General features: G+C 58.8%; 2 protein-coding genes across 4 annotated transcripts in view; one reads left to right on the forward strand and one right to left on the reverse strand.

Annotated features, from left to right (window-relative positions):
• STK32B (serine/threonine kinase 32B) overlaps positions 1-2,158 on the forward strand; it is a 71,186-nt gene extending 69,028 nt beyond the window's left edge. The window contains exon 12 of the mRNA XM_036426752.2: positions 1,349-2,158. Coding sequence (XP_036282645.2) covers positions 1,349-1,490 — 142 coding nt within the window. The 3' untranslated portion in view covers positions 1,491-2,158. The remainder of the gene's footprint in view (positions 1-1,348) is intronic.
• Positions 2,159-13,506: 11,348 nt separating this feature from the next.
• Positions 13,507-26,561, reverse strand: part of EVC2 (EvC ciliary complex subunit 2) — a 31,773-nt gene continuing 18,718 nt past the window's right edge. For 2 of the 3 annotated variants that reach the window (XM_045574224.1, XM_045574217.1), the window contains 10 exons: positions 26,151-26,310; positions 23,395-23,855; positions 21,509-21,713; positions 19,482-19,604; positions 18,467-18,694; positions 17,249-17,442; positions 17,039-17,126; positions 16,763-16,959; positions 15,405-15,506; positions 13,507-13,985 (listed from right to left, as the gene is read on the reverse strand). In XM_045574224.1, coding sequence (XP_045430180.1) covers positions 13,718-13,985; positions 15,405-15,506; positions 16,763-16,959; positions 17,039-17,126; positions 17,249-17,442; positions 18,467-18,694; positions 19,482-19,604; positions 21,509-21,713; positions 23,395-23,855; positions 26,151-26,310 — 2,026 coding nt within the window. In that variant the 3' untranslated portion in view covers positions 13,507-13,717. Of the gene's footprint in view, positions 13,986-15,404; positions 15,507-16,762; positions 16,960-17,038; positions 17,127-17,248; positions 17,443-18,466; positions 18,695-19,478; positions 19,605-21,508; positions 21,714-23,394; positions 23,856-26,150; positions 26,311-26,561 lie in introns of all 3 variants that reach the window. The other variant, XM_045574219.1, reaches the window with a different exon arrangement.

A 26,561-nucleotide genomic window follows, 5' to 3' on the forward strand; every position in this document is an offset into this window, starting at 1 on the left:
CTCTAGGCCTCGGCACTCCTGGGCCCGGTGTCCTAGCTGTGACATGGAGCAGGAGACTGAGCAGCTGCTGCTCCTCCTTACGGTGGTCTGGCCTGAGGGCGACAGAGAGGACTGTGGTGTCCTTTCTACTCCCCGTTCCTCACCTCTGGTGTCTCTTCCTTTCACCTCCCTCCCTCCTCCCTCCCTTGCCCTCCCTTCTTTCCTCCCTCTTTCACCTTTCCTCCCTCCTCTCTCCTTTCCTCCCTGTCTCTCTCCTTCTCTCCCTCCCCCCTCTCTCCTTCCCCCCCTCCCCTTCTCTCTTTCCTTCCCTCTCCCCTCCCTCCTTCCCTCCCTCCCCCTTCTATCTCTTCTTTTCTCCTTTCCTCCCTCCCTCCCTCCCTCCACATTCCATACCAATCCTTAAAGTCCAGCTCAAATGCTGCCTCCAGGAAGCCGCCCCTGATTCGCACAGGATTTCGGGGCCCATGTCTCCCTCACCGGCTCCCTCGTCACTGCTCCCCTCTCCCTGAGCAGGCTCTGCAGTTACGTTCTGTGTTAAAATGGAAGAGACGAGAGTCTAGAGATAGCAACGCCAGCTCTCAATATAGCTTCCCTCGGCACGGGGGCTATTTTTAAATGACACTTCCTGCTTGGGGCGCTTCAGTGAGAATCTTAGGAGGATCCACCCTGATCCTGGGAGAGCCCCAGGGACTCCTGCGATGTCAGCGTCCTGAGCCCAGCGGGGATGCCCTAGTTTGCAGTCAAAGTCTTTCCGTCTCACTCTCAGGTTTCCCCTGGCTGTGACAGGATTTCCCTCCAGAGGTGCTGCTCCCGTGGGAGGGAGGGGAGGGGAGGGGAGGGAAGGGGAGGGGACGGAGGGGGAAGCAGATCCTCAGACTCCTCTGCAGCCTGCGTAGGGGGTCCTACCCTCCTTCCCTCCCGCCCCCGTCAGGCTCTCAGCTCCCTGAGGACAGAGACAGGCTTGCTGCAGGGTTTCCTGTGCCCCCCGCAGGGGCCGGTCCATGAGCGGGCACTGGACATGGATGTGTGGATGAGTGATGGTGGGCCTCATCCCCTCCACTGAGCTGAGCTCAGGCACGTGACATCCATGGCCCCGTACACGTCATGAGGAGCCACACGTGGGCGCTATGGTCTCCATCTGACAGATGGAGACACTGAGGCTCCGTGTGTGCAGAAGCTCACCTGGGCACACCTGAGCCGGGCTCTGACCGCAGGCCCACCTGCCTCCGGACACCGGGCTTCCCAGGCCGAGGAGGCGCGGGCTGAGGGCTCCTCCGTCTCCCTCCTGCCCAGGCACCTCGCCGTCCCCGCCCCGGCACTAACCGGCCTGTGCTCTGCTTGTCCGCAGGCTGAGGCCGCAGAGCCTGGGCGGCCAGCAGCTGGACCCCGAGGGCCGCACCGGGAGCCGGGCGCCAGGCAAGCTCCGGGACGATGGGTGCAACAACAACAACGTGCCAGGCCCCGCCTGCGCCCGTGGCTGCAGCCACTAAGCCCCTGGCCGCCCACAGGAGCCGCCACCTCCGCCATCTCCGCCCGCCCTCCGGCCCCTCTGCGCCCTCCCTGCCTCCTCAGAACGTCAGATGCAGAGAGAGCCTGGCTGGGAGCGGGAGCTGGGGTGGGCCGCTGCCAGAAAGATCCCTGTGGGACCTGGGATGAGCCTGGCCCTCCTGGGCCTCCGTTTTCTGCATCTGCCCAAGGGAAGGGGTGGTCGGCTCTCCGGCCTCCTCCGGTCCCAGCTCCTGGGAGAGTCACAGACTTGCTGAACATCTGACATTTACAAAATGGTCCACATGGGCCGGTCGAATGGTGATGTCGGACGCGCGCTCCCTCCCAAGGCAATCAGACCCTCACAGCTGTGCCATCCGCTCCGTCCCGGATCCTTCGGCGGCCCTTTGGGAAAAGGCAGCAAAAGGCAACACCGCCACGGGCACGCCTGCCCTTTCTGGGGAAGCGCCGGAGCCTGAAGTGTTCCCGTGGCGCTCGCCGACGAGCTGGACTCGCCGGCCGTCCCGGTGGCGTGGCCCGCAGACCGGCCGGTCCCGGGGTCCGGGGCTGTGGGTGCACGCCCCCCCTTCCTCACAGAGGACGGCCTCTCGCACGCTTCATCTCCGCAGCCCCCACCCCGGCCACTCCGATGAGGGTCCTCGGTCCCCGAAAGCACGCCCCGCGGCGTGTCTCCCGGGAGGGCGTGAGGGTGTCTCGTCGGGAGTCAGGACTGTCTTCGAGAGGGTCCGGCTGCCGTGGGCCGGCGCCCCATGTTGATACGTGAGGGAGCGAGGGTCACCGTCGACAGCCCACCCGTGGGGACACCGGGCGCCCGCAGAAAGCACAGCCATTGCCGACCCCCTCCGGAGCAGCAGCGCCGTGGACTCGGAGGACTCGGCCACACCAGGGTGCACTCGGACCTGGAACCGGTCCGTGTGTGGAAGCCGGCCCTGCCCTGTGCTAAGAAAGCCCCCAGGCAAATCGTGTCACCTCTGGAGCACCAGTTTCCTAGCTTGGAAACGGGGTGATAGTCCTACCCCCGGTCCGGTGTGCGAGGCACCCAGCACCCCCCCACGCCCTGAACAGCAGCCACACGGGCAGCGGCGCCCTCACCTGGCGAAACCCTCCCGTCTCAGGCTCTCTCTCGTCTGGTTGGGTTGCGGTAGAAATGAGCGCCATGTGTGGGTTATTCGATGCCCGTGTGTCCCTGTCGGCGGTCAGTGGTGTTTTTATCTTTGCCCCCAACTCCTCCTCGTCACTTTTCACTCCACAAGCCAGTCCTTGGGGCTGCTGGTGTCGTCTCAGATTCTTGGGGAGACAGGGTACTGTGGGGTGTGGTTCCGTACCGTCGTCTTTCTGAACGGCCATTGCGTTCCTCCTGTGAGCCAGGGCGATGGTGTTGCCCAGCTGAGTCTACTTGGCTTGCACACTCTCCACCTCCGCTCCCGCCGCACCGTCCTCTCCCTTCCGGGCGTGGCCGGCCTGCCTCTCCTGCATGGTGACCCCTGGCAGCGGTTAGGGTTCCTCAGTGCCTCTCAGCGCCTCCCCCTGCTGGGCTCCTGAGGTAGGGCAGGGGCTGGAAGGGTCCGTGAGATGCCGGGCCTGGCTCTGTTCCAGTCCGCATCATTCCTCGCTCAGAATAAACGATTTCATAGGCAGTCCTCCCTCCAATGCTGCTCTTATTCAGGGTGGGGTGGGGTGGGCAGAGTCCAACTTTAATGAGAAATGTAGAGATAGGGGTGGGGGCTCACTTGGTCCAGGGAATGAAGCCACACTCAGCCATGCGAGGCTCAGTCCCCCTTGATCACAACTTGTATTATTGATCACATGATTATTATTATCATCATCGTCTCTGATATGACTTTATAGACAAAAAGGTGCAGTCTGCACACCAGGGGGAAATACACAAAACTCTCCGCCCAAAGAAAATACTCTTCCCGGATGGCGTGGCTCAGTGGTTGAGCATCAATCCATAAACCAACAGGTCCCTGTTCCATTCCCAGTCAGGACACATGCCCAGATAGCAGACTTGCTGCATGTGGGGGGTGCAGGAGGCAACCGATGGATGTGTCACATTGATGTATCTATCTCTCCCTCTCCTTTCCTACCTCTGAAATCAATAAAAACATTTTTAAAAGGAGAAAAGAGAGAGAAACCAATATGGCGGCATAGGTAAACACCTGAACTGCTGCCTCACACAACAACTTCAAAACTTCAACTAAAAGACAAAACGGACATCATCCAGAACCACAGGAAGGCTGGCTGAATGGAAATTCTACAACTAGAAAGAAAGAGAAAAGCACATGGAGACTCAGAGGAGCTGCGGAAGTAAAGGCAGAGGTATGGAGGCATGTGCGCGGAGAGGGCTGGCAACTGAGTATGCGGCTGGCTTTCTCAATCAGGAGGGAGACAAAAATTCCCGACTGCTATCAACTCCAGTTCTGGGCGAGACTCTGGGGACCCAGACTTATATGGGGAGAAATTGGACTATCTGGCAGCAGGCGGAACGCAAGGACGGCTTTCTCTCAGAGGTGCTTGCAGCGATTACCAAGGGACATTGAGACCTGGGGGCCTCTTAGGGCAGGGCTGATGGGAAGCCATTGCTGTTTGCTCTGCCCTGAGACTCTGACTCACACCAGCTGTGCGCAGAGGATTTTGCATATGAATGGCCTGGTCCTTTGAAATCTAAACTTACCTAACAGACTGCAGCTAAGTCAGTGAGACCCAGAACATACAAAATAAGGTCCACAGCCCCACAGCAGCTTGCATTGCTTCGCAGCTGGCCTCATCTGGGCACCTCCAAAACCCAAACAAAGAAGAGGAATCTGCAGATCTCTCTGTGGCCTCAGGCAGAGGCTAAATTAGCACCTCCTTGGAGATCCAATAGCCAGTGTACCCAGGGGTCAGAGTAGGACCATCCAGATTACAATTCCTCAGATCCATAAGGGACACACTCAGAGGGCATACTCAGTGAGCAACAAAGCCCCACTGAAGCAAGTCTTGCCTCATAAGGGTGTCTCTAGCACAGAAGTTCTCCCACCTTAGACACAGCTGATTCTCACAGCCAATTCCTCCAGTGATACCAATAGTAATTAAGGCTTAACTACAACAAAACTGTGGACATAGCCCACAAAGAAGTGCACTCAGATAACTAGGGAGGCTGAGCCATTGGGCCCTATAGTACACCTAGCACACAAAGCCACTCTGTCAACTCTGTCAACTTTTAGAATACTAAAAGTAAGAAGAGAAAAACAGTTAATTACCTACAAGGGAGCACCCATATAATTGTCAGCTGATTTCTCAACAGAAACTATGCAGGCCAGAAGCAAGTGGAAAGAAATATTCAGTGATGAATAGCAAGAACCTATTGTACAACCAAGAGTACTCTACCAAGCAAAACTGTCATTCAGAATTGAAGGTCAGATAAAGAGCTTCACAAATAAGGAAAAGCTAAAGGAGTTCATCACTGCCAAACCAGTATTATATGAAATTCTGAAAGGCATTCTTTAAGATGAGGAAGAAGAAGAAAAATGTAAAGATAAAAATTATGAACAACAAATACATATCTATCAACAAGTGAATCTAAAAATCAAATGAATAAAAAATCTGATGGACAGAATAAACTGGTGAATGTGATAGAATCAGGGGCATAGAAAGGGAGTGGAATGACAATTCTCAGGGGGGAAAGGGGTATGGGGATGGGGGAAGGGACTGGACAAAAATTGTACATCTATGGATGAGGACAGTGGGGTGGGTGTAAGGGCAGAGGGTGGGGTGGGACCCAAGTGGAGGGGAGCAATGGGGGTGGGGGGGAGAGGAACAATTGTAATAATCTGAACAATAAACATTTATTTAAAAAATAATAATGAGAAAAGAAAAATGCTCTTAAACTTTCCACAAATGATGGGTCAGACCTTAGCCCATCCCCAGGCAGGTGCGGAAGGACTAGAGTTTGCTTTATGGGAGGAACATTGAACTGTCTCTACTACTCCAGGTGCCTGACAATGACCATTCCTACTTATTAAAAATTCCAATTCTTCCACAATGCTCTAACCCTAATGGAGTCCAAACCTAACCCTAAACTTAACCTGAACCCTAACCGACAATACTCTAACCCTAATGCAGGTCCACCCCTAACCAAAAGCTAACCCACAATGCTCTAAACCTAATAAAGTCCAAATCTAACCCTAACCCACAATGCTCTAACATACAGGTCCACCACTAACCCAAAAGTTAACCGACAATGCTCTAACACTAATGCAGTTCCAACCCTAAACCTAACCATAACTTGAACCCTAACCCTAACCCTGAACCTAATGCAGGTCCAGCCCTAACCCAAACCCTAACCCTAACTCTAACTCAGGTCCAACTCTGACCCTACCCGACTCCAGGCCATGAACTCCAGGGGGTGCACAGGTATAGCTGACCCCCACCTTTGCTGTACGGCTGCCCCTTGGTGGACAGAAGAAGCGCAGACATTCCCACTTGCCCCCCACCTTGGGCCACGCTTAGGAAGTGCTGTCACTTTGAAGACTTACCCGCAGTGCCTCTCACTATTTCCTCCTCCAGCCTTGAGCATGAACCATGGCGAGGCCGCTCGTGTTTAATGGCCAACTGTCACAAGGAACAATAGCTTCTTCCCGGGGGACAGACAGACGTGACGCGTGGAGTTCCCTCTGGGTCTGGGCTCTATGTGTCTATTCCCATCCCCCACACCCCCCCTTTCCATTCTCCCCTCTCCGCAGAGGGAGGAGGTGGGGAGTGGCACCCAGATGCTTCCCAGCGTAGAGGCTGCCATCCTCCACCGTCCTGACGCTAAGACTATTTGCTGAACTATCTTCCATGCGTCCTTCAATGGCCTTGTCTAAGTGGGAATTCATGTCACACATCATGTTTAGTCAACTATAAGCAATGAAGGGTGAGAGTGGGGGGTTCAGATGGCATTCTGGACAGACAAGAACACCCTGGGTCCCGCATGCCAATCGGCCCTCCCCTCCCCTCTCCCCAACTCCCGTTGTTGCCGGTGGGAACCGGGCTCGTCCACGGGATCGTGAGGAAAGGACCCACGCGTGGGAGACGCTGGTGTGGTAAGATCTACCGGTATTTGATGGAGACAGAAGCTGGGGTCCCATCTCTGTCCGTCCCCTCATGGATAAAGTTTAACTTTGTTCATCGAGGCCAGAACAAAGGCCAGTGCCCACATTTCTGTTTCATATTAAAGGTTAGTGCTTCGGCCCTAGCCGGTTTGTTTCAGTGGATAGAGCATTGGCCAATGGCCTGAAGGATCACAGGTTTGATTCTGGTCAAGGGTACATGCCCAGGTTGTGGGCTCTATCCCCAGTGTGGGGTGTGCAGGAGGCAGCCGATCAGTGATTCTCTCATCATTCATGTTTCTATTTCTCCCTCTCTCCCTTCCTCTCTGAAATCAATCCTAGCTAATAAAGAGGGAATATGCAAATTGTCATGCCATCACAAAAAGGTGGCCGCGCTCACAGCGGAGGTGGGGTTTCCGTAAGACAAAATGGCGGCACCCACAGCGGAGGCCGAGTTCCTGTAATGAGCCCTAACAGGCAACCAGCAGGGGCCTGAGGCTGTGTGGTGCTGGGCAGGGGCAGGGGACTGGGGGGTGGGGCTTGACAGAGGACCTCAGGCTGTACCCCCAGCTCATGCTGTGCCCTCTGCCCAGCAGGGCTTGATAGGGGACCTCAGGCCACACCCTTCACTCAAGCACTGGCCTGGGGGACCTCAGGCCACTCCCCTCACTGGGCACTGGTCTGGGGGACCTGAGGCTGCATCCCCAGTCCAGTGGGGCTTGATGGGGGATCGCAGGCCGCGCTGCCTGCCCGGTGCTGGGCCAGGAACCTCAGGCCACGCCTCCCGCCCCAGCACTGGGCAGGGGTACCAGAGAGTGTGCTGGGGGACCTGAGGCTATAACCTCCCCCCACTCACCCACCCCCCGCCCAGCGGGGCTTGACCAGGGTGGGGCTGGCCGGGGCTGGATCTCACCCAATGGGGGTGGGGATCTGGGTCTTGTGCAATTTTAAGGCACCATGGGTGGGCGGGGACTTGACTCTGGGTCCTGCAGTGTACCCCAGACTCTGACAGGAGGAAGATTTTTATATATTTTACTAATTTTTTTTTTATCTCTGACAGTTCTATTATAGAGAAAGGGCAAATAGCAATATTAAAGTATTTCCTCTAATTAATCCCTTATTAATATGCATGAATTTCATGCACCGGCCACTAGTAAAAATATACTAAAAAACAAAAACAAAAAGCTTGGTCCTTTGGAACCCACGTGGTCAGCAGCAGACCCCGTTGGCCAGTCCATGATGGGGCTGCTCAGCATCCCAGGCGATGCTGTGGGCCGCTCCAGCCCTGCTCCTCAAGGCAGTGCCGCCCGCAGGCGCAGACCCTACAGAAAGCGCGGGGTTAATGGGGGGGCCCCTAAGCGTGCTTGCCCTTGTGCCAGTCTCAGGGAACCAATGCTCCGAGCCAGATACGAACCAGGTCCAAAGCTCTGTCTCCCGGGAGCTTGCCTCTCAGGAGCAGGATTTCGTCTTATATTTTTGTTTATGAAGTTTCCCTTCTGTTCCTGAGAAAACAACTGAGCATCCTCAAAACGCTCCAGGCGACCAGCTCAGGGGATGACAGCTCCCATTTCCTGGCCTCCGGCTTCGCAGACAGCTTCCCGCCGAGGAACCATGAGATGGAGGATGAAGCCACCAGAGAGGAGCCGGGCCGGACCCTCACCTCCCCCACTGGTTCCCCTCACGGTCCAATTGGGCAAGCCGTCTTCCCATCGAGGGGGGGCCCTGGGGAGCCCGCCCGGGCCCCCCACACCGCCTCCCTGAGCCTCACAGTAGTGCTAGGACCCACGTGATGTTTCCCCCCGGATTTCAAGATTAAAAATGGGAATTCAGGGCGGTCACCAAACCTGAGGTTGTTCAAGTAATCAAAGGCCCTGGGTTAGAACTCAGAACCGTCTGCCTCCACACCTGAGCTCTTTTCCCCTGGATGTCAAACAGCTTAGGGTCCCAGGTTCACCTGCTTCCCAGGCAAGTCCTGTGAGGGCTTGTGAGACGTGCCTGCTCGCAAACATGTTTCCTTAGGACTGGCGGGGGTGGGGAGGGTCTGGCTGCTTTTATTTATTCATTCATTCATTCATTCATTTATTTGTTTGTTTATTTTAAAATATATTTTATTGATTTTTTACAGAGAGGAAGAGAGAGGGACAGAGTTAGAGACATCGATGAAAGAGAATCATCAATCAGCTGCCTCTTGCACGCCCCCTACTGGGGAGGTGCCCGCAACCCAGGCACATGCCCTTGACCAAAATTGAACCTGGGACCTTTCAGTCTGCAGGCCGATGCTCCATCCACTGAGCCAAACCAGTTTCAGCTGGCGCCTCACAATTTTCAAAGCATATTTGCTCATTCATTCTCTCATTCATTCACTCAATCACTCACTCATTCAACCAAGAGCTAATGGAACATCTGCTGCTGCTGGGCACTCTTCCGAAAGCAGATCCCCACCCTCCATGGGGTCACACTCTTAGCACGAAGTGAGCTGGGGGTGCAGCCTGAGGTCCCCTGTCAAGCCCCACCCCCAGTCCCCTGCCCTGCCCAGCACCACGCAGCCTCAGCCCCCTGCTGGTTGCCTGTTAGGGCTCATTACCGGAACTTGGCCTCCGCTGTGGGTGCGGCCATTTTGTGTTACGGAAACCCCACCTCCGCTGTGAGCGCCGCCATCTTTTTGTGATGGCATGACAATTTGCATATTCCCTCTTTATTAGCTAGAATTGATTTCAGAGAGGAAGGGAGAGAGGGATAAATAGAAACATCAATGATGAGAGAATCATTGATCAGCTGCCTCCTGCACACCTTGTTTTCTATGGGGAAAGCTGCTGTTTATGTCATGCGGCCCGTATGCCCGTCATTAGCCTGCTCTCCACGGAGCAGCCAGGCAGGTTTATATATATATATATATATTTTTTTTTTTTTTAATTTTTTTAAATTGTGAGGCACCATAGAAAGCTGAGGGCTGGGGCTTCAAGCCTTTCCCAAGGGAGCCTCACTCTCAGCAGCGGGAGCGGACGTGCCCAGGACCACGTCTGAGGCTTTCCTTCCATCCAGGACTGTGGCTGGTGCTAACAGATTCCCTGCGATTGTGCTGTGGGTGGGGGTGCGGGTGGGGGCGGGGGACAGCCCCCTGCTAGTTCACCCAGCTAACACCCTCGGGCTCCCAGTTAGGCGACTTCAAACGCCTCAGGCCCGCAGCCCGCAGGATTATTTTCCAGAAGGACTGACGCTGAGAGCCGTGGCTGCCGTGGCTCAGGTCCCCGCTGGCGAGGAGCTGGGCACCTGGTTCCCTCTGCGCCTCTCGGGGTCTGTCACTCAGCGAGCATCTGGCGCACAGAAACCTCGGCTCCGTGTCGGGGAGCAAAGGGGCGGCTGGCGGCCGCAGCACACGGCTCTCCTTCCTCTCATCTCTGTCTGAGGAAAACGGGGATTTTCTCTTACTTGCTCCTTTTCTTTTCCTTTTTGGTAGCTGTGCTGGAGCTGCAGGTCTGCAGCACGTTTCCAATGTGTCCCCTTCCCGACAAGCCTTCCAGGATGGGCCCTGCTAGAGGTTACGGCATTAGCCAGACCCGTGGTCAGGAAACTGCGGCTCTCGAGCCACATGCGGCTCTTTGGCTCCTGGAGTTTTTAGCAAAGACCAGCTTAGGAGTACCCTAATTAAGCACCTACCTATATATTAATAGTTGTAAGTTTAAAAAATTTGGCTCTCTCTGAAACCGGTTTGGCTCAGTGGATAGAGCGCAGGCCTGTGGACTGAAAGGTCCCAGGTTTGATCCCGGTGAAGGGCATGTACCTTGGTTGTGGGCACATCCCCCCTAGGCGATGTGTAAGAGGCAGCTGATCGATGATTCTCTCTCATCGATGTTTCTAACTCTCTATCCCTCTCTCTTCCTCTCTGTAAAAAATCAATAAAATTTTAAAAAATAAAATAAAAAATGTGGCTCTCAAAAGAAATGTAAATCGTTGTACTGTTGATATTTGGCTCTTTTGACAAATGAGTTTGCCGACCACTGAGCTAGATATAAGGGACCTCCCAGACCCTCAGGGCCTGAGGATGAGGTTTGGGGGCCACAAAATCCAGAAACCATGTCCAACCCCCTTAGCCCCCTGGCTGGTCACCTCCAGGGAAGTTCTCCCACTGCCCCTTCCGTTGGGCTCAGACATCCTGGCTCCCAAGGCCGATCGGAGGCTGGACCTCAGGACCCTGGCGCCCCTGCCCCTCCATGGCATCCTCAGGAGGAAGTGGGTTTTCCTATACACCCGCCTCAGCCAATCATTGCTCTCTTCCAAATCCAGGTTTCCTGCGAGTGCATCTGATTGGTGGAGCCTGAGTCACATGCCTGCCCTGCTGCGCAAGGGAAGCTGGGAAAGCGAGTCATGGCTTCTGTGTCAGGGAGGCAGGTCTAAGGAGGGAAGCTTCCCAAATTTGGGACGGGAATTCCAAGGTCTAGGCAGGACCACAGCACGCTGTCCACTGCGCCTTCTCCCACACAACGGACTGTTCTCCTCTCTGCGTGTGACACAGAGCACCGGCTCAAGACACCGGTGCCTCTCTCCGGCCACGCTTCTCTGTCGGGACTAATGGGAGCCCTTCTGCTCGCAATTTCCTCTCAGGGACCTTGTCCCAGTGACCAGCGCTGAGAAAGGAAGGACGAGCGAGTTAACATGCAGATGCGTGCCTCCTTCAGCCGTGGCAGCTGATTTCCAGCACGGACACATGCACGCATGCAATGCAGAGTACTTCAAAGATGCCATTCTCCCACGCAATTCCCGGTGCTGAGTCACCAGCAGGTCAGGACTTTGCAGTCCCTCACCCTCCGGATGCTTAAAGAGTGTACCTGTTTCGCCTGATTCCCACCTCACGTGCTGCACGTACACGGACTCACTCTGACGGAACTGCATGCAAGGCCTGGCCTTCACGCCCGCCCCCAAAGGAAACGGGCGTCTTGGGCAGAGGAGGGTTTGAAGCAGGGAGAGCCGGGTTCATAACCAGGCCTCCTCCCTCACAGCCGGTGCCACTGCAGCCAGCACTTGCCCTCGGAGCCAGCGCCCTGGCTGTGTGCTGGGGCAGCGCTGCCTCCTTGCTGGGGGCTGAGAGGGGTGCGACCTGGGCCTAGCAGCTGGGGGGGCCCCGCTGCTGCTCCGACGAAACAGGTGCTTCCTCAGAGCCCTCGTCTTCGCTTCGCTGGGGACAGATTCCTTCCTGACCACTCCCTGCCCGCAGGAAGGACCCATGGCCATCTCCTTGGCCTGATTCTCGGCAATGCCCCCCCCCCTCGATCTGGTCCAGCCCCCGGGAGGCCTCAGGGGCCCCAGTCGCTGCTGGGAGGGTGGAAAGGGTGCGCACACAGGTGAGACGCCAGGACCCAGTGCGTTCGTAGGTAAACGAGTGAGGGCTGTGCCCACGGACAGAGTCCAGGAAAGGACAGGGCCCAGGGCCACAGAGAGCGTTACATCCTGCACATGCCAACTCCCCTCCTGAAGCCACTGGCTCCCCTCATGTGTAAAGAGGGCAAAGTGCTCACCAGCGCGGCTCAGCGGTGGAGCAGTGATCTATGAACCAGAAGGTTACGGTTGACTCCCGGTCAGGGCACATGCCTGGGATTTGGGCTCTGTCCCCAGTGTTATTACACAGCCGATCAATGATTCTCTCTCATCGTTGATATTTCTCGCTTCCTCCCTCCCCCTTCCTCTCTGAAATCAACAAAAAAAAACATTTTTTAATAAAGAGGGAAAAGGAACTCTGATTTGAATTGAAGACGTTTCTCCGGCCACGGGAACGAGAGGGCAAATCTCTGAGGGACAGATCACGTGACCGAAACGCGGACGCAGTGAAAAGTGGGCGTTCCCACCAACAGCGAAAAGGAGCTTCACTAAGAACAACTTTGTGTAAAATGCGTTTATTCTCGGAAATTCCCCTGAGAAACAGAATATATAAGAGAGAGCCTTGCCGAAACCGGTTTGGCTCAGTGGATAGAGCGTCGGCCTGTGGACTGAAGGGTCCCAGGTTCGATTCTGGTCAAGGGCATGTACTGTGGTTGCAGGTACATCCCCGGTTGGGGGGTGTGCAGGAGGTGGCTGATCAATGTTTCTCTCTCATCATGTTTCTAGCTCTCTATCCCTCTCCCTTCCTCTCTGTAAAAAATCAATAAAAATATATATTTTAAAAAATCAATAAAACATTAAAAAAAAAGAAAAGAGAAAGCCTTGCCTCCCACTCCCAGCCCTCACCGCACCGGGCACTGGGGGGCGTGCATGGGGGCGGGTCACCGCAGGCCCAGGGAGCGCAGGAACCAAGTACTCATGCCCAGTCCCTGCCGGAAACCAATCACTGTCTCACTAATAGAAAGAGGCTGGTCAACCTTGAAGCTGGGAAAGGTCAGAGCCAACCACACCCGATCTAACTGAGACAATAGTAACTGAGGCAACTTCCCCATCTTGTAATCATGTAAATCCTTACTGATATGATAATCCACTTATTACCTGCCTAAGGGCTATGAGTGTTTCCCAAAGCTGCTTAAGGGTAATGGGTGCATCCCATAGCAGCCTCCATAAAAGAGATAGCAAGGCCAGAGCCTAGAGAGTCTTCCCACTAGAGATTGACTCCCGCCTGGCCCCCCATTTGTCCCAAATTAACTCTTTTCTAGTCTCTCTCTTCATTTCAGTGTGTGGCCTCCTCCCTGAGTGGGCCCTAATCACGCGGGTTATGTTAAGGCACATGTGTCAAAAACAAGGCCCGCGGGCCAAATCCGTCCCGCAAGGCCTTGCAATGTGGCCCTCACCGCGCTGTCATCACTGCACTCCGCTGCGTTTCCATCACAATGACAGTTTATGACTGTTCAGTAAACCATTCGGCCCGCGATTTAGGCTGGATTTTAGATTTTGGCCCCTTCTCTGATTGAGTTCGACACCCCTATGTTAAGGGTTCCCACAGGTCGCCCTTCATCACGCCCCTCCAAAGAGAGCAGGCTCTCTTGAAATTCATGACAACAGAGCAAACCGGGGCCCGAAAAGTCGGGGGGGGGGGTGGTTCTGTCGGGGTGCCTGTGTCTGTCCCTGCAGCTGACATGGGCAGACGGCGCCCTGTGCCCACACAGGCAGGCACCAGAAAGCACATGGTCCGTCTGCCGTCCCTGGCGCCTTCCCGCTGGCTAGTCTGCGCCTGCGGCCCAGGCGGCCTTCTTGGCATTCAGGAAGTTCTTCTTCCTCCGGGGCGGCCTGTGCAGCGCGAGGTCCGGCTCCGAGGGGTTCCGGAAGATGAAGAGCTTCTCGCCCGTGTCCAGGAAATCCAGGGCCTCTGCCCCGACGATGGGCACGGGCACCAGGTCGCCGCAGGCCTCCAGGGACAGGCGCGGCCAGCCCCCGTCCCCCGCGCACACCCTCCGCTCCCTGAGCGGGGGGCACGGCTTCCTCAGGATGCTGCCGACAGAACGGGAGACACGTGAGTGTCCGGAGCACCCCCTCTCTGCCGCCAGGGCCCCCACCAAGTACCCTCACAGAGAGAGGTTTTCTCGTTGGTCACCGGATGGCCCCCGAGACAATCTGACCGGCTCACAACCGTCAGTGTCAAGAGTTTCACCTGCAGAAACCGGTTTGGCTCAATGGATAGAGCCTCGGCCTGCAGACTGAAAGGTCCCAGGTTCGATTCCGGTCAAGGGCATGTACCTTGGTTGCGGGCACATCCCCAGTAGGGAGTGTTCAAGAGGCAGCTGACCGATGTTTCTCTCTCATCGGTGTTTCTAACTCTCTTTCCCTCTCTCTTTCTCTCTGTAACAAATCAATAAAATATATTTAAAAAAAAAAAAAGTTTCACCTGCTGCCATCCTGCTGTTTGCTTGCCATCAGCCACGGCGGGAGTATTTACACCAGGGAAATTGGCACAGGCTATGCCTCAGAGCTCCCGCCCCCCCTCCCAGGTCACCCCTGCCTGTGGCCCCACACTGAGAGCAGGCTCATTACAAAAGGTGCCTGGAGCAGGGGAGAGGGGTGCGCGTCGGGGATTCGGCCCGGGACACCTTCCCTCCCCCATCCTGAGGCCACACATCGACGTGTTCTCTGGTGGAGCACTTCACCGCTGACCAGCTTGGACCTCCTCCTCCGGGGTGGGGCTCCATGTCCGGATCTAATTTCTCGGGGACTAAGATCTGCCCTGCAGCCTACTGGACAGGTCCCCGAGGGGTTTCCTGGGGGGCATTCAGGGGGCGTGGCCTCAGCACCTGCACAGGGGCACTGAGAAATTAGGGAGGGGCAGGGCTCCGGCCAGACAAGGCCCTTGGATTTCCGCTGTTGCTGGGGCCCACACTGAACTAACTGCTGCTCCTCTCTCTCCACATCCTCTCCCGAGGGCATCCCTGGAGACACTGCTCAGCTCCCTGCAGCCACTCCGCCCCCTCCCCTCTGCTCCCCGGGGTGCAGGCACCGTTAAAGGAGAAAGACACTCCGTAGGGAGGGAAGCACTGGCCTGGGAGGTTAGGGAAAGACGGGGGCCAGTTAGATGTCCCAAGTCCCGGGGCCACTGTTTACAGCGCAGACCGGGGCCTCTGCATCCGAGCCCCTGAGCTCCGGGATTACCGCCCCCACTTCCTGGGAGGCTGGGAGGAATCCCCTCCTCAATGACATCCCATCGAAGGGCCGCTGGTTAAAGGCGTACAGTAACCCAAGCGCTAATGTAGGGTAAGTGAACACCCCCGCTAGCTGGAGGCTCACCCTCAGCTCCTGGAGGAGGAGGAGACTATGGTCTCTAGGAAGGATGGCCCCTTCTCATCCCGCCCTTTCCACCAGCTCCCAGGCTGCCCTCGTCCCCGAGCCGCCCTCCCCACCAGCAGATGCCTTCATCACCTCTCCTTCCTCCGGCGCGCCCACAGCACCTTCTCCAGGCCGCTGCGCCTCAGCTCCTCACGCAGCCTGCTCTCCAAGGCCTGCCACCAGCCCTGGTGCTTCCTGAGGCGAGAAGGAGGAAGACACTGGCCCAGGAGCTGACCTCCCGCCACCAGCCCTGCAACAGGGTCCCACAGCACGCGCCTCGGGGGAATGCAGACAGCCGATAAAACACCTACGAAGGCGTTTCAACAGCTGTGAGAGCATGACTCTAAATTGTGTCAGTGGATAGAGCGACAGCCTATGGACTGAAGGGTCAAGGACATGTACCTGGATTGCGGGCACATCCCCAGTAGGAGGTGTACAGGAGGCAGCTGATCGATGTTTCTCTCTCATCGATGTTTCTGGCTCTCTATCTCTCTCCCTTCCTCTCTGTGGAAAATCAATAAAATATATTTTTAAAAATTGTGTATAAAATAAAAGGAAATATATTCTAAACAGTGTGGTGATCTACACTAATAAAAGAGAAATATGCAAATTGACCAGGCCTTTGCAATCCCACCAGCCAATCAGGAGTGAGTATGCAAATTAACCCGACAAAGGCAGCGGGGGCAGGGAGGGGGCAGGAGCAGGCATCCGCAGCGCCCCAGCAGCTCCGGGCAGCGTGGGAAGGCAGAAGGCCGCTCCAGCCGGAGTGAAGGCAGTGCTGGCAGCCAGGCGGGGAAGGCCCATCTTGCACGAATCTTCGCACATCGGCCTCTAGTTATTATATAAAGGGACATATAAAGGGACTTTGCACATCGGCCAGAGCTGGAAAGAAATAAGAACATCAGCCTATGCCCGAGGTTCTGGGAAGCACGATGCAAGGCTGTGCACAGGGATTACCACACACACATGCACACACAGTAGACACATGCATGCACACACACATGCAGGTATGCAGACACGTACGCACGCATGGACACACATGCATACACGTGAATAAACACAACCCAGCAGAGAAACATGTGAGGGAAGAACTGCAGTCAAATACCACCAGCCCTTCCCTCCGGCTGGTAGAACCATGATTTCCCTGTTGTGTTTTTCACACTGTTTCTAGCATGTGTGTATTTCACAACGTGTGTCCTGCATAGCTACAGCCCAGAAAACTTACTTCCTTAAGGTTCTCCCTGGAAAGCAAACTGGCGACAGAAGGAGAGAGTGTGGACGAAGCCCGTGGGACCACAGGACGGAAAACGATCCAGGACGCCGGTCCTGGTAGCCCCGCCCTGGGCAATGGCACGCCGGCCAGCAAGGCGGTGCCGTGGCCCCGCGCCCGCCCTCCGCCTGTTCTCCGGACTCTTGCTCACTGCTCCCCGGGGTGCCGGGCACCCACTCACCCCCTGCGGCCCAGGTCGGCCTGCTCCCCGCCGCCGTCCTGCTCCGCCTCGGGGTCCGGCTGCCTCTGGCTGAGCGAGTCCAGCAAGGCCAGCAGCTCCGGCCGCGGGGCCGCAGGCAGGGCCACGCTCAGGAGGCGGCGCAGCGTGCCCGCGGGCACCATGGTCAGCCTGGCCAGGTAGGAGGCCAGCCGCAGCTCCTGGGGGGAAGGACAGCTCTGAGCACAGGGCGCGGTGAGCCGGCCCGGAAGCGGAGCCGAGCCCGGCCAGCGCCCTCACCTGGCCGTACAGGCCCCCGAGGGCCTCCGCCTCCATGGTCTCCAGCACGTCCTCCAGCACCGCGGCGCGCGCCTGCTCCTCCCGCCGGCTGCAGGGGACACCGCGTGAGCCGCCATCCAGCCCCCGGGGCGCTGTCAGCCCCCGGAGGCCCGGCCAGCGGGGGGCGCCTCCCCGTGCCCAGCACCCTCCCGGGGATGCCCGCCGGCTCACCTCTGCTGCTGGCGCTCCAGGAGCTCCTGGCTCCGGCCCAGCGCCCTCCGCAGCGCCGCCGAGACCTGCCCCTCGGACTCCGCGTCCTCAGGCTCCGCCAGGGGCCCGGGCCCGTCCCCCGCCCACTGCTGCCGCTGGGCCGCCTCCTGCAGGGCCAGCTCCTCCTCCAGCTTCCTCTCCAGCTCCTGGAGCTCCTGCAGCGGCGGGCGGGCGGGGTGAGCGACAGTGGCGTTTATTTTCAGGAAGGCTGCTCCGGCTCCGTGTGGAGGGGAGGCCGGGAAGGTGCTGCTTCCCAGCCCGCGACCTCGGGGTAAGGCCGCCCTTCCTGCGCCTCCCTGGCACCTGCAGGACGCGCACGGAAATGGTCCGTGTCCCGTGTCAGCACAGCCCGGGCCCCGGGCGGGGTGAGGGCTGCAGCCACGGAGCCGCTGTGAGCATCTGTAAGCGACTCCAGCAAGGCCTAGATGCCTCAGCCGTGAAGCTGGGCAGGAGAGAGGGAGGGAGGGAGGGAGAGGTGGAGGGAGAGAGAGGGAAGGAGGAGGGGGAGAGGAAAAGAGGGGGGAGAGAGAGAGAGAGAGAGAGAGGGAGAGAGATGGGGGAGAGAGAGGGAGAGAGAAGGAAGGAGGAAGAGAGAAACTGGGGAAGACAGAGTATAGGAGGAAGGAGAAAGAGAGAGAGAGGGGAAGAGAGGGGGGGGGGAGAGGGAGAGAGAGAATTCAGATCGAATGGACACATGGGTGAGGAGCAGCTAGTGGGCAGCAGGCCGAGGGGAGAGGAAGACAGGCCACAGCGGGGGAGGTGGGTGCCAGCAATCCAGGTGAGCTCAGTGCAGACACGGGGTGCGGTCCCTTAGGGGCCGCATGGCCCACAGCACCTGTCCCGCCTCCTTCACGTCCCGTCCCTGCCCGTGCCCAGACTCAGGGACACTCTGCACGTGTCCCAGCTCCACAGACCCGCCGACATCTTCTGTAGTTTTCCCCGGGAGCCATTGCTGGCAACGCGTTTCATGTCAGGCCTTTATCCCCGCCCCCCACCACCACCACCCCGACTCTGACAGCGCGAAGCTGAGGGGGACCCTGTGCTCCTGGTAAGAGGCCTCACTGACCCCTCCCATGGCCCAGGCCCTGCAGGGGGACAGGGCAGCCTGCCCACTGGGGTGGAGAACCAGGTGAGCAGAGGGGTGACGCACAGCGCCCCACCTCCCGGGGGCGCACTCACGGGGCTGTGGGAGTCCAGGATCTGGGCGCAGGCCGCCTTGGTCAGCGTGTCCGAGTCGCTCAGCTCCTCCAGCAGCAGGTCCTGCACGCTCAGGAGGGCGGTGTAGGCCCGCAGCGTCCGCGCCGCCCGGGCCGCCTTCTGGAACTGCAGGGCCACCAGGGCCTCAGCGAAGCGGCCCTCCTGCGCCTCCAGCTGCTGCACCCGCTCCCGCCGCAGCTCCGCGCGGGCCTGGGGGGCAGGGCCAGGGCCAGCGGGGTCAGCGGGGTCAGCGGAGGCAGGAGCAGCCAGAGCGGCCGCTCGGAGCAGCCGCCGCTGGGTTCCCATCTTTAACTCAGGGCTCTGTGCAGGTCTGCGATAGTTACAGGGACACGGCCGGGAGTCTGCAGCCTCAGACCCAGGGGCCCTCTGGTGACCAGGGGCTCTGGGTCCGGCTGCTCCTCCGCGCTGACCGCTCTGGAAGGTAGACCAAACCTCGCTGCGTGGGGCGCGAGAGCCTTCAAGGCTCCCCCCGGCGGAGGATGTGGCTCAGGCTCCCCGACCCCAGGCAAGGTCCCCTGGGCGGGTGGGCTCTGTTCCGCCACCTGCACCCCCACCTGCACCCCACCCGCGATGGCCACCCTCGCCGGCCGCCCCCCCCCCCCCCCCTTCCCACGCCGGCTGCTGTGCCAGCCCTCAGGACGGCTGAGCGTCCCCGCCCTCAGCCCGCAAGGCATGCTCACTCTGCACGTGTTTGTCCCTCTTCTCTGTGACCCCACGTTCCGCCCTCTCGGGGGTGGGGGGGCTTCCCCACGCTGTTCACCCCACCGGGACACGAGCCCCCCAGAGGACCTGCAACCAAGGGGCTCAGGGAATTCCAGATGAGGGAACCCATTCCCTCCACCAGCTCCCTCAGTTAAGTAGCTCATCTTACCCCCCCACCCCTACCCACCACCGGGGCATGGCAGCCACGTCTCCTGCCCAGCGCAATGGGCAGCAGGCGAGGGGCAACGGGCAGCGGGCGAGAGGCAGCGCCCACCTTTTCCAGCAGGTCCTCCGGGGCCGGGCTGTCGAAGAGCTGGATCTTGTCCTCGATGCACTTCCGCAGGAGGTCAGCCTTGCTTCTACTCCGGGCGCGCGGCTTCCTCGCCTTGGGCTGCGGCTGGAGAGGGGAGAGCCCGCGGCACATCCCTCAGCGGCACATCCCTCAGCCCGGCTCCCAGAGCCAGGCCCTGGGGGCGGGGCAGGCTCGGGGCTGGCGGGGACCAAGACGAGGTCCTGGTGCTCAGCGAACTGGGATCCAGTTCGTGCGCGAGGGGAGCAGATGCGACCCTCTCCGAGCCTCACTTCCCACACCTGTGAAATGGGTACCTGCCTCGTTCGATCCCTGCAAGAACCTCACGCTAGGTAACAACACAAAACACAGAAAGTAACACAAGACAGCGTGCCGTCCGGCACCGCAGCATAGCACAACAGCACGGTATGACACAACACCATGTAACACAGCACAATGCAAGGGATCCCGCACAGGGATCAGGCCTAAACTGGCAGTCGGACACCCCCGAGGGGTCCCTGATTGGAGAGGGTGTGGCCGGACTGAGGGACACTCGCCTCCATGCACAAATTTCGTGCACCGGGCCACTAGTTCATAAATAAACAGAATACAAAATGTACTGCACACCTGCCGTGTGACAGGCACTTTCTAGGCTCCAGGGTCATGGCCACTGGCGGACGATGCAAGGACCCAGGCAGGGAGAGCTGGGCGGGCACCGGCATGCCCACTACAGACCTTAAGGGCAGGACATGCTTGGGGTTCTAGGAATAGCTGACGCCAACACGCTGGAGAGGAGGGTGGGGCCGGTGAGGTGAGGTGAGGCCAGGGTGGGCATGGGGGCCAGGACCCGTGGCCTCAGCAGGGGCCGCCCATCTCTGCCGTCGAGAGGCCCAGGCCAGCTGGCTCAGTTGGCTGGCAGGTCACCTCGTTCACCAGAAAGGTGGGTTCGGTTCCCGGCCAGTGCACATGCCTATGCTACAGGTTTGATCCCCGGCTGGGGAGCCTACGGGAGGCAGCTGATCGATGCTTCTCTTCCCTTCTCTCTCTCAAAAAAAACAAAACAAACACAAAAACAATATCAAAAGAATTATTGGCCCAGAAAGAAACTCACTACAGACTGATTCATCTGCCTCTCAGCATAACCATTATTGCTAGTCTCATGTTCGGTTCCTATAAGTATATTTCCAGTAGGACATGATCTCACTCATCCAGGGGAAATGGGGAACACCATAGACCACATGTGTCAAACACAAGGCCCGCGGGCCAAATCCGTCCCGCCAGGCCTTGCAATGTGGCCCGCACCGCGCTGTCATCACTGCACTCCGCTGCGTTTCCATCACAATGACAGTTTATGACTGTTCAGTAAACCATTCGGCCCGCGATTTAGGCTGGATTTTAGATTTTGGCCCCTTCTCTGATTGAGTTCGACACCCCTACCATAGACGGATGAACAAGAACAGACCCAGAGACAAGGAGCCATGGGTCAGACTGCTGGACCTCAGAGGGAGGGTGGGGATAAAAGGGAGAGATCAACCAAAGGACTTGTGTGCACACCTATGAGCCTCACCAGTGGTCAAGGACAATAGGGGGATGGGGGTATGAGTGTGGGGGCGTGGGGGATTGGAATGGGGGGATGAGGACAAATAGGTGATACCTTCATCAATAAAGACATTTTTTAAAAAATCAAAAATAAAGGTTTGCCGAAACCGGTGTGGCTCAGTGGATAAAGCGTCGGCCTGTGGACTGAAAGGTCCGAGGTTCGATTCCGGTCGAGGGCATGTACCTCGGCTGTGGGCACATCCCCAGTGGGGGGTGTGCAAGAGGCAGCTGATTGATGATTCTCTCTCATCAATGTTTCTAACTCTCTCTTCCTCTCTGTAAAAAATCAATAGAATATATTAATAAATAAATAATAAAGGTCTGCGTGCTTTTTAAAAAATGAAAATATCGATAAACATTTCCTCCAGGGAGGATTAGAAACAAAAAGCAACCCACGGAGATGCCCGTCCTACCTGCAGCTCGGGGGCGGCCAGCGCCTGGTCCAGCCGCAGGAGCTCCGCCTCCCGCCAGGCGGCGTGCAGCCGCTGCAGCAGCACGCGGGCCCGGGCGCGGGGCAGGGCCAGGCTCCGGTCCATCTGGGCGAAGCAGCTGTGCACGTCCTGCCGCAGCCGGAGCAGCTCCTCCTCCGACAGCGACAAGGGGGCGCCGCACAGCCTCCTGGGAGGGGGGGCAGGGCCGGGTGAGGCTGGTGACATCCCCCTCACACACGCACCGCATCGTCACCCAGCCGTCCATCGCGGGGCCCGGGTGCCGCCCGCCCCGGCCGTGGCAGTGACGGCGCGGTGACCTCCTGCCACGGGTGACAGCACGGAGGGATCGCGGGTGTGAGGCTCCGTGAAACACGCCGGACGGAGCGAAGCCAACACTACGGGGTTCCACGTACGTGTGGAATCGAATAAAAGAAACAAACTCACAGACACAGAGAACAAACTGATGGCCGCCAGACCGGACGGGGTGGGGGACGGGCGGAAAAAGGTAAGCGAGGCCGAAGCCGGTGTGGCTCAGTGGATAGAGCGTCGGCCTGCAGACTGAAGGGTCCCAGGTTCGATTCCCGTCAAGGGCATGTATAATACCTCGGTTGCGGGCACATCCCCAGTGGGAAGTGTGCAGGAGGCAGCTGATCGATGTTTCTCTCTCATCGATGTTTCTAACTCTCTATCCCTCTCTGTAAAAAGTCAATAAAATATATATATTAAAAAAAAAAAAAAAAAAAAAAAAAAGTACAAGTGACCGGTCATACTAATAGTCACAGGGATGCAAAGCACACCTCGGGGAACACGGCCAATAATCCCAGATAATAAAAGGCTAATATGCAAATTGACCGGACGGTGGAATGACCGGACATCCCCCACCGAGGAAAGAGCAGGGGAAGGGACCCGGCTGGGTGGCTGGGTTTCTTTGCTGACCGGGCTTTCTAGGTTGGTGGTCGGCTGGTTTGTTCAAAGAGGCAGCTTGAAGGCATACTGATGGGTAGGACCCCGGGCTCCAGGACGAAGGGGCTCCTCCCTCTCCCTCGTTAGACACCAGTTCTAAACCAGGGAGCAGGCGAGGTCCCTGCGCAGCCATCCGTCCTGGGTTCAGTTCCCAGCTGCCCACAGACTGACTCAGACTCAGCCATCACAGCTCCCGGGGGCACCATGCCCTCTCGTGAGCACCAGGCCTGCCTCCCACGGCCCCGCCTGTTCAGTGCAACCCTAAGCCAGTGAGTGCTCTGGGCGACACTGCGCCCTCCTCCCTGGGCTGGGAGTAATGAGACTCAGACATGGCGTCCGCCTCGTCCGTCCACTGCCAGATGTTGTGTGTCCAGCAGCCCATCACCCCAGGGGGATCCCTCCCTCGCCGGTGCGGGAGGGCACTGTGGGGTCGGCGGGGTCACTTGAAAGGGCCGAGCAAGGCTATAAGCAGAACTTCCCTTTTTGTTGAAGAGCAAGCCCTATGAGCCCTTAGTGGTTATCTCGATGTTGGCCTTGTGCACCACCCTTGACCAATCAGAAGGTAGCAGGGCATAGCTGAGACCCAGGAATGCGTTAGTCATTTCCTGCCCTTTGTGCCATAAGAACTTGCTGTAAGTCCCTGCTGTAAAGCCCTGGAATAAAATCCTGACCTGGAACTGACCAATCGGGGTCAGCCAACTCAGGGGTCCAACCCTCCCCTGCCCCAGACCCCTATCAAACCTTTGCCCTGTTGAAGCTCGCTGTTTCTCCACCTCGCTGCTGTGCCGGTGGGTGTGTGTGGGACTGAGCTCAAGCTAGATCGAATAAAGGCTCTTTGCTTTTGCATCGGACATGGCTCCCTGGTGGTCTTTGGGGATCATGAAATCTGGGCATAACACACTCACAGGAAGACCCGGCGCCCCCAGTGCCGCAGCTCCGCCTGCTCCTCCGCCGAGGCCTCCAGCGGGTCGTCCTGGAGCCGCTGCCGCACGCCCCGCACGCCCTGCTGGTCCCAGGCCCGCTCCTCGGCCTCCAGCTGCTCGGCGCGGGCGGCCAGCTCCCGGGCGTGCTCCTCCTGGATCTGCTGCAGGAAGAGCCAGGGCACGCCGCGCTTGAGCAGCTCCTGCGCCAGCACCGAGCTCTGCAGCCGCCGCAGCTCCTCGGCGGCCTTTTCCGACAGCGCCAGGGCCAGCGCCCGCAGCTCGTCCCCCGCCGCCTGGTCCAGCCGCTCCTGCAGCTCCTCCAGGGCTGTGCCCTGGGCCGCCGCCAGGCTCCGCCACTGGCCCAGGTACCGGCCCACGTCCTCCGCCGCTCCCGCACGGAAGGCTTCCCCCACGGACAGCTGCTCCCTCCGCTGCTCCTTGTGCTGCGGGATTCGGGGGAAGGACGGGGGTCACGCTCAGCCCACAGAGCCCTGAGGCGAAGCAGAGCCCGGGAAGCCTCTGTCTCAGCAAGCTCGCGTATAGAAAGCTATCCAGAAGGGGGCACCCCACACACAGGGGGCACTTCCTTTGTCCCACGTGCAGCCAGCCCTCATCTGTGCACCCAGGAGGCAGATGGAGTTCCGATCCTGCTTCTCCACTGACAGCAGAGGGGCCGGGGGGGCAGCGTTCTCTCCTCGCAGGGACCCATTTCCTCGCCTGTAAAGCGGGGATGAGAGCGTCCCCCTCGCAGAGTGCTTGTGAGGGTTCAATGAGTTGCTTAACACCCATGAACTGAGTCTGGGGGACCGGCATTGGCTGCACCCAAGGCCAAGAGGGATGGCAGGCAGGGGGAGGTGCCCACCAGGAGGGATGGCAGGCAGGGGGAGGTGCCCACCAGGAGGGATGGCAGGCAGGGGGAGGGCCCACCAGCAGGGATGGCAGGCAGGGGGAGGTGCCCACCAGGAGGGATGGCAGGCAGGGGGAGGTGCCCAAGGCCAAGAGGGATGGCAGGCAGGGGGAGGGCCCAAGGCCAAGAGGGATGGCAGGCAGGGGGAGGGCCCAAGGCCAAGAGGGATGGCAAGCAGGGGGAGGTGCCCACCAGGAGGGATGGCAGGCAGGGGAGGTGCCCACCAGGAGGGATGGCAGGCAGGGGGAGGGCCCACCAGGAGGGATGGCAGGCAGGGGGAGGTGCCCACCAGGAGGGATGGCAGGCAGGGGGAGGTGCCCAAGGCCAAGAGGGATGGCAGGCAGGGGGAGGGCCCAAGGCCAAGAGGGAGGGCAGGCAGGGGGAGGGCCCAAGGCCAGGAGGGATGGCAGGCAGGGGGAGGGCCCAAGGCCAGGAGGGATGGCAGGCAGGGGGAGGTGCCCAGGCCAGGAGGGATGGCAGGCAGGGGGAGGGCCCAAGGCCAAGAGGGATGGCAGGCAGGGGGAGGGCCCAAGGCCAAGAGGGATGGCAGGCAGGGGGAGGGCCCAAGGCCAAGAGGGATGGCAGGCAGGGGGAGGTGCCCACCAGGAGGGATGGCAGGCAGGGGGAGGTGCCCACCAGGAGGGATGGCAGGCAGGGGGAGGGCCCACCAGGAGGGATGGCGGGCAGGGGGAGGTGCCCACCAGGAGGGATGGCGGGCAGGGGGAGGTGCCCAAGGCCAAGAGGGATGGCAGGCAGGGGGAGGGCCCAAGGCCAAGAGGGATGGCAGGCAGGGGGAGGGCCCAAGGCCAGGAGGGATGGCAGGCAGGGGGAGGGCCCAAGGCCAGGAGGGATGGCAGGCAGGGGGAGGGGCCCAAGGCCAGGAGGGATGGCAGGCAGGGGGAGGGCCCAAGGCCAAGAGGGAGGGCAGGCAGGGGGAGGGCCCAAGGCCAGGAGGGATGGCAGGCAGGGGGAGGGCCCAAGGCCAAGAGGGATGGCAGGAAGGGGGAGGTGCCCACCAGGAGGGATGGCAGGCAGCGGGGAAGTATCTTGTTTGAGGTGAAGTACTCAGACAGCAGGGATCCAAGACCATGCGAGCTAAGGTGTGTGGAGGGATGAGGGCAGGTCAGACGGGGTGTGCTCACGACTGAGGACACAGTGTGCCAGCGATTTCTTTCACCCAAGGACAGTGGGGAATGGTGAAGGCTTTTATGAACTCACTAGAGGCCTGGTGCACGAATTTGTGCACCAGGGGGTCCCTTGTCCTGGCCTGCATGATTGAGCCGAAACTGGCTCTCTGACATCGGGAGAGGGCACAGGCCAGGCAGAGGGACCCCACTGGTGCATGATTAGGGCCGGGGAGGACATGGAGGCTGGCCAGCTGGGGAGGGACTACCGGAGGGCTTCAGGGCCTGTCTGGCCTGTCTCACTCAGTCCAGATCAGCCAGACCCCAGCAGCAAGTTTACGTACCAGTTGGAGCTTCTGCCCCCTGGTGGTCAGTGCACATTATAGCAACTGGTCGACTGTCTGCCTCCTGGTGGTTAGTGCATGGCATAGCGAGTGATTGAACAGCCTTAGCATACCATTAGCATATTACGCCTTGATTGGTTGAACGGCTGACCTTACAACCGGACACATAGCGTGTCAGGCTTTTATCATACAGGATGCTCGGTAACGCCTTCCCTGCAGGAAGGGTACCGTAACTCCTGCCGGTGTTACTGGAGCGTGCTGCGCATGGCGTGCAGGGGCCCATCGTGGTGAACTGCGTGTCTTTCGGCGGGTGTTCAGAACGGTTACACGGAGAGTACGTGGCCGAATTCCTCACGTACGTACCTTTTGCAGCATCTCTCGTCTCCTCTTCACTATTAATTTCTGGTGGAGCTTTTTCTTCTCCTGCTTCAGGTCGTTGTCCAGCTTCTGTTTAATGGAGAAGACTTCCGTCTGGGCCCGCTCCATCAGCTCCTCCGTCTGCTCCTCGTCCAGATACCCTGCTCTAGACAAGGAGACGCGGTTAGCGCTGCCTCCACGTTCTCACTTTGGTATGAATGAGGGTCTTTACCCTGGGAAAGGGGGGGCAGGACACGGGAGGGGAGACAGTCCTGAGGCACAGGAAGGGCAAGGTCAGCGACACCGCAGACCACGGTGGAAAGCAGCACCGGGAGAGACCACCGGGAGGCAGAAAGTGGGCAACGCCCGGGAGAAAGTGGTCCGTCTGCCTGTGGGAGGCAGGAGCCGAGGAGAGGG

This window comes from Pipistrellus kuhlii, unplaced genomic scaffold (assembly GCF_014108245.1).
Source record: "Pipistrellus kuhlii isolate mPipKuh1 unplaced genomic scaffold, mPipKuh1.p scaffold_m20_p_1, whole genome shotgun sequence".
Lineage (NCBI taxonomy): Eukaryota > Metazoa > Chordata > Mammalia > Chiroptera > Vespertilionidae > Pipistrellus > Pipistrellus kuhlii.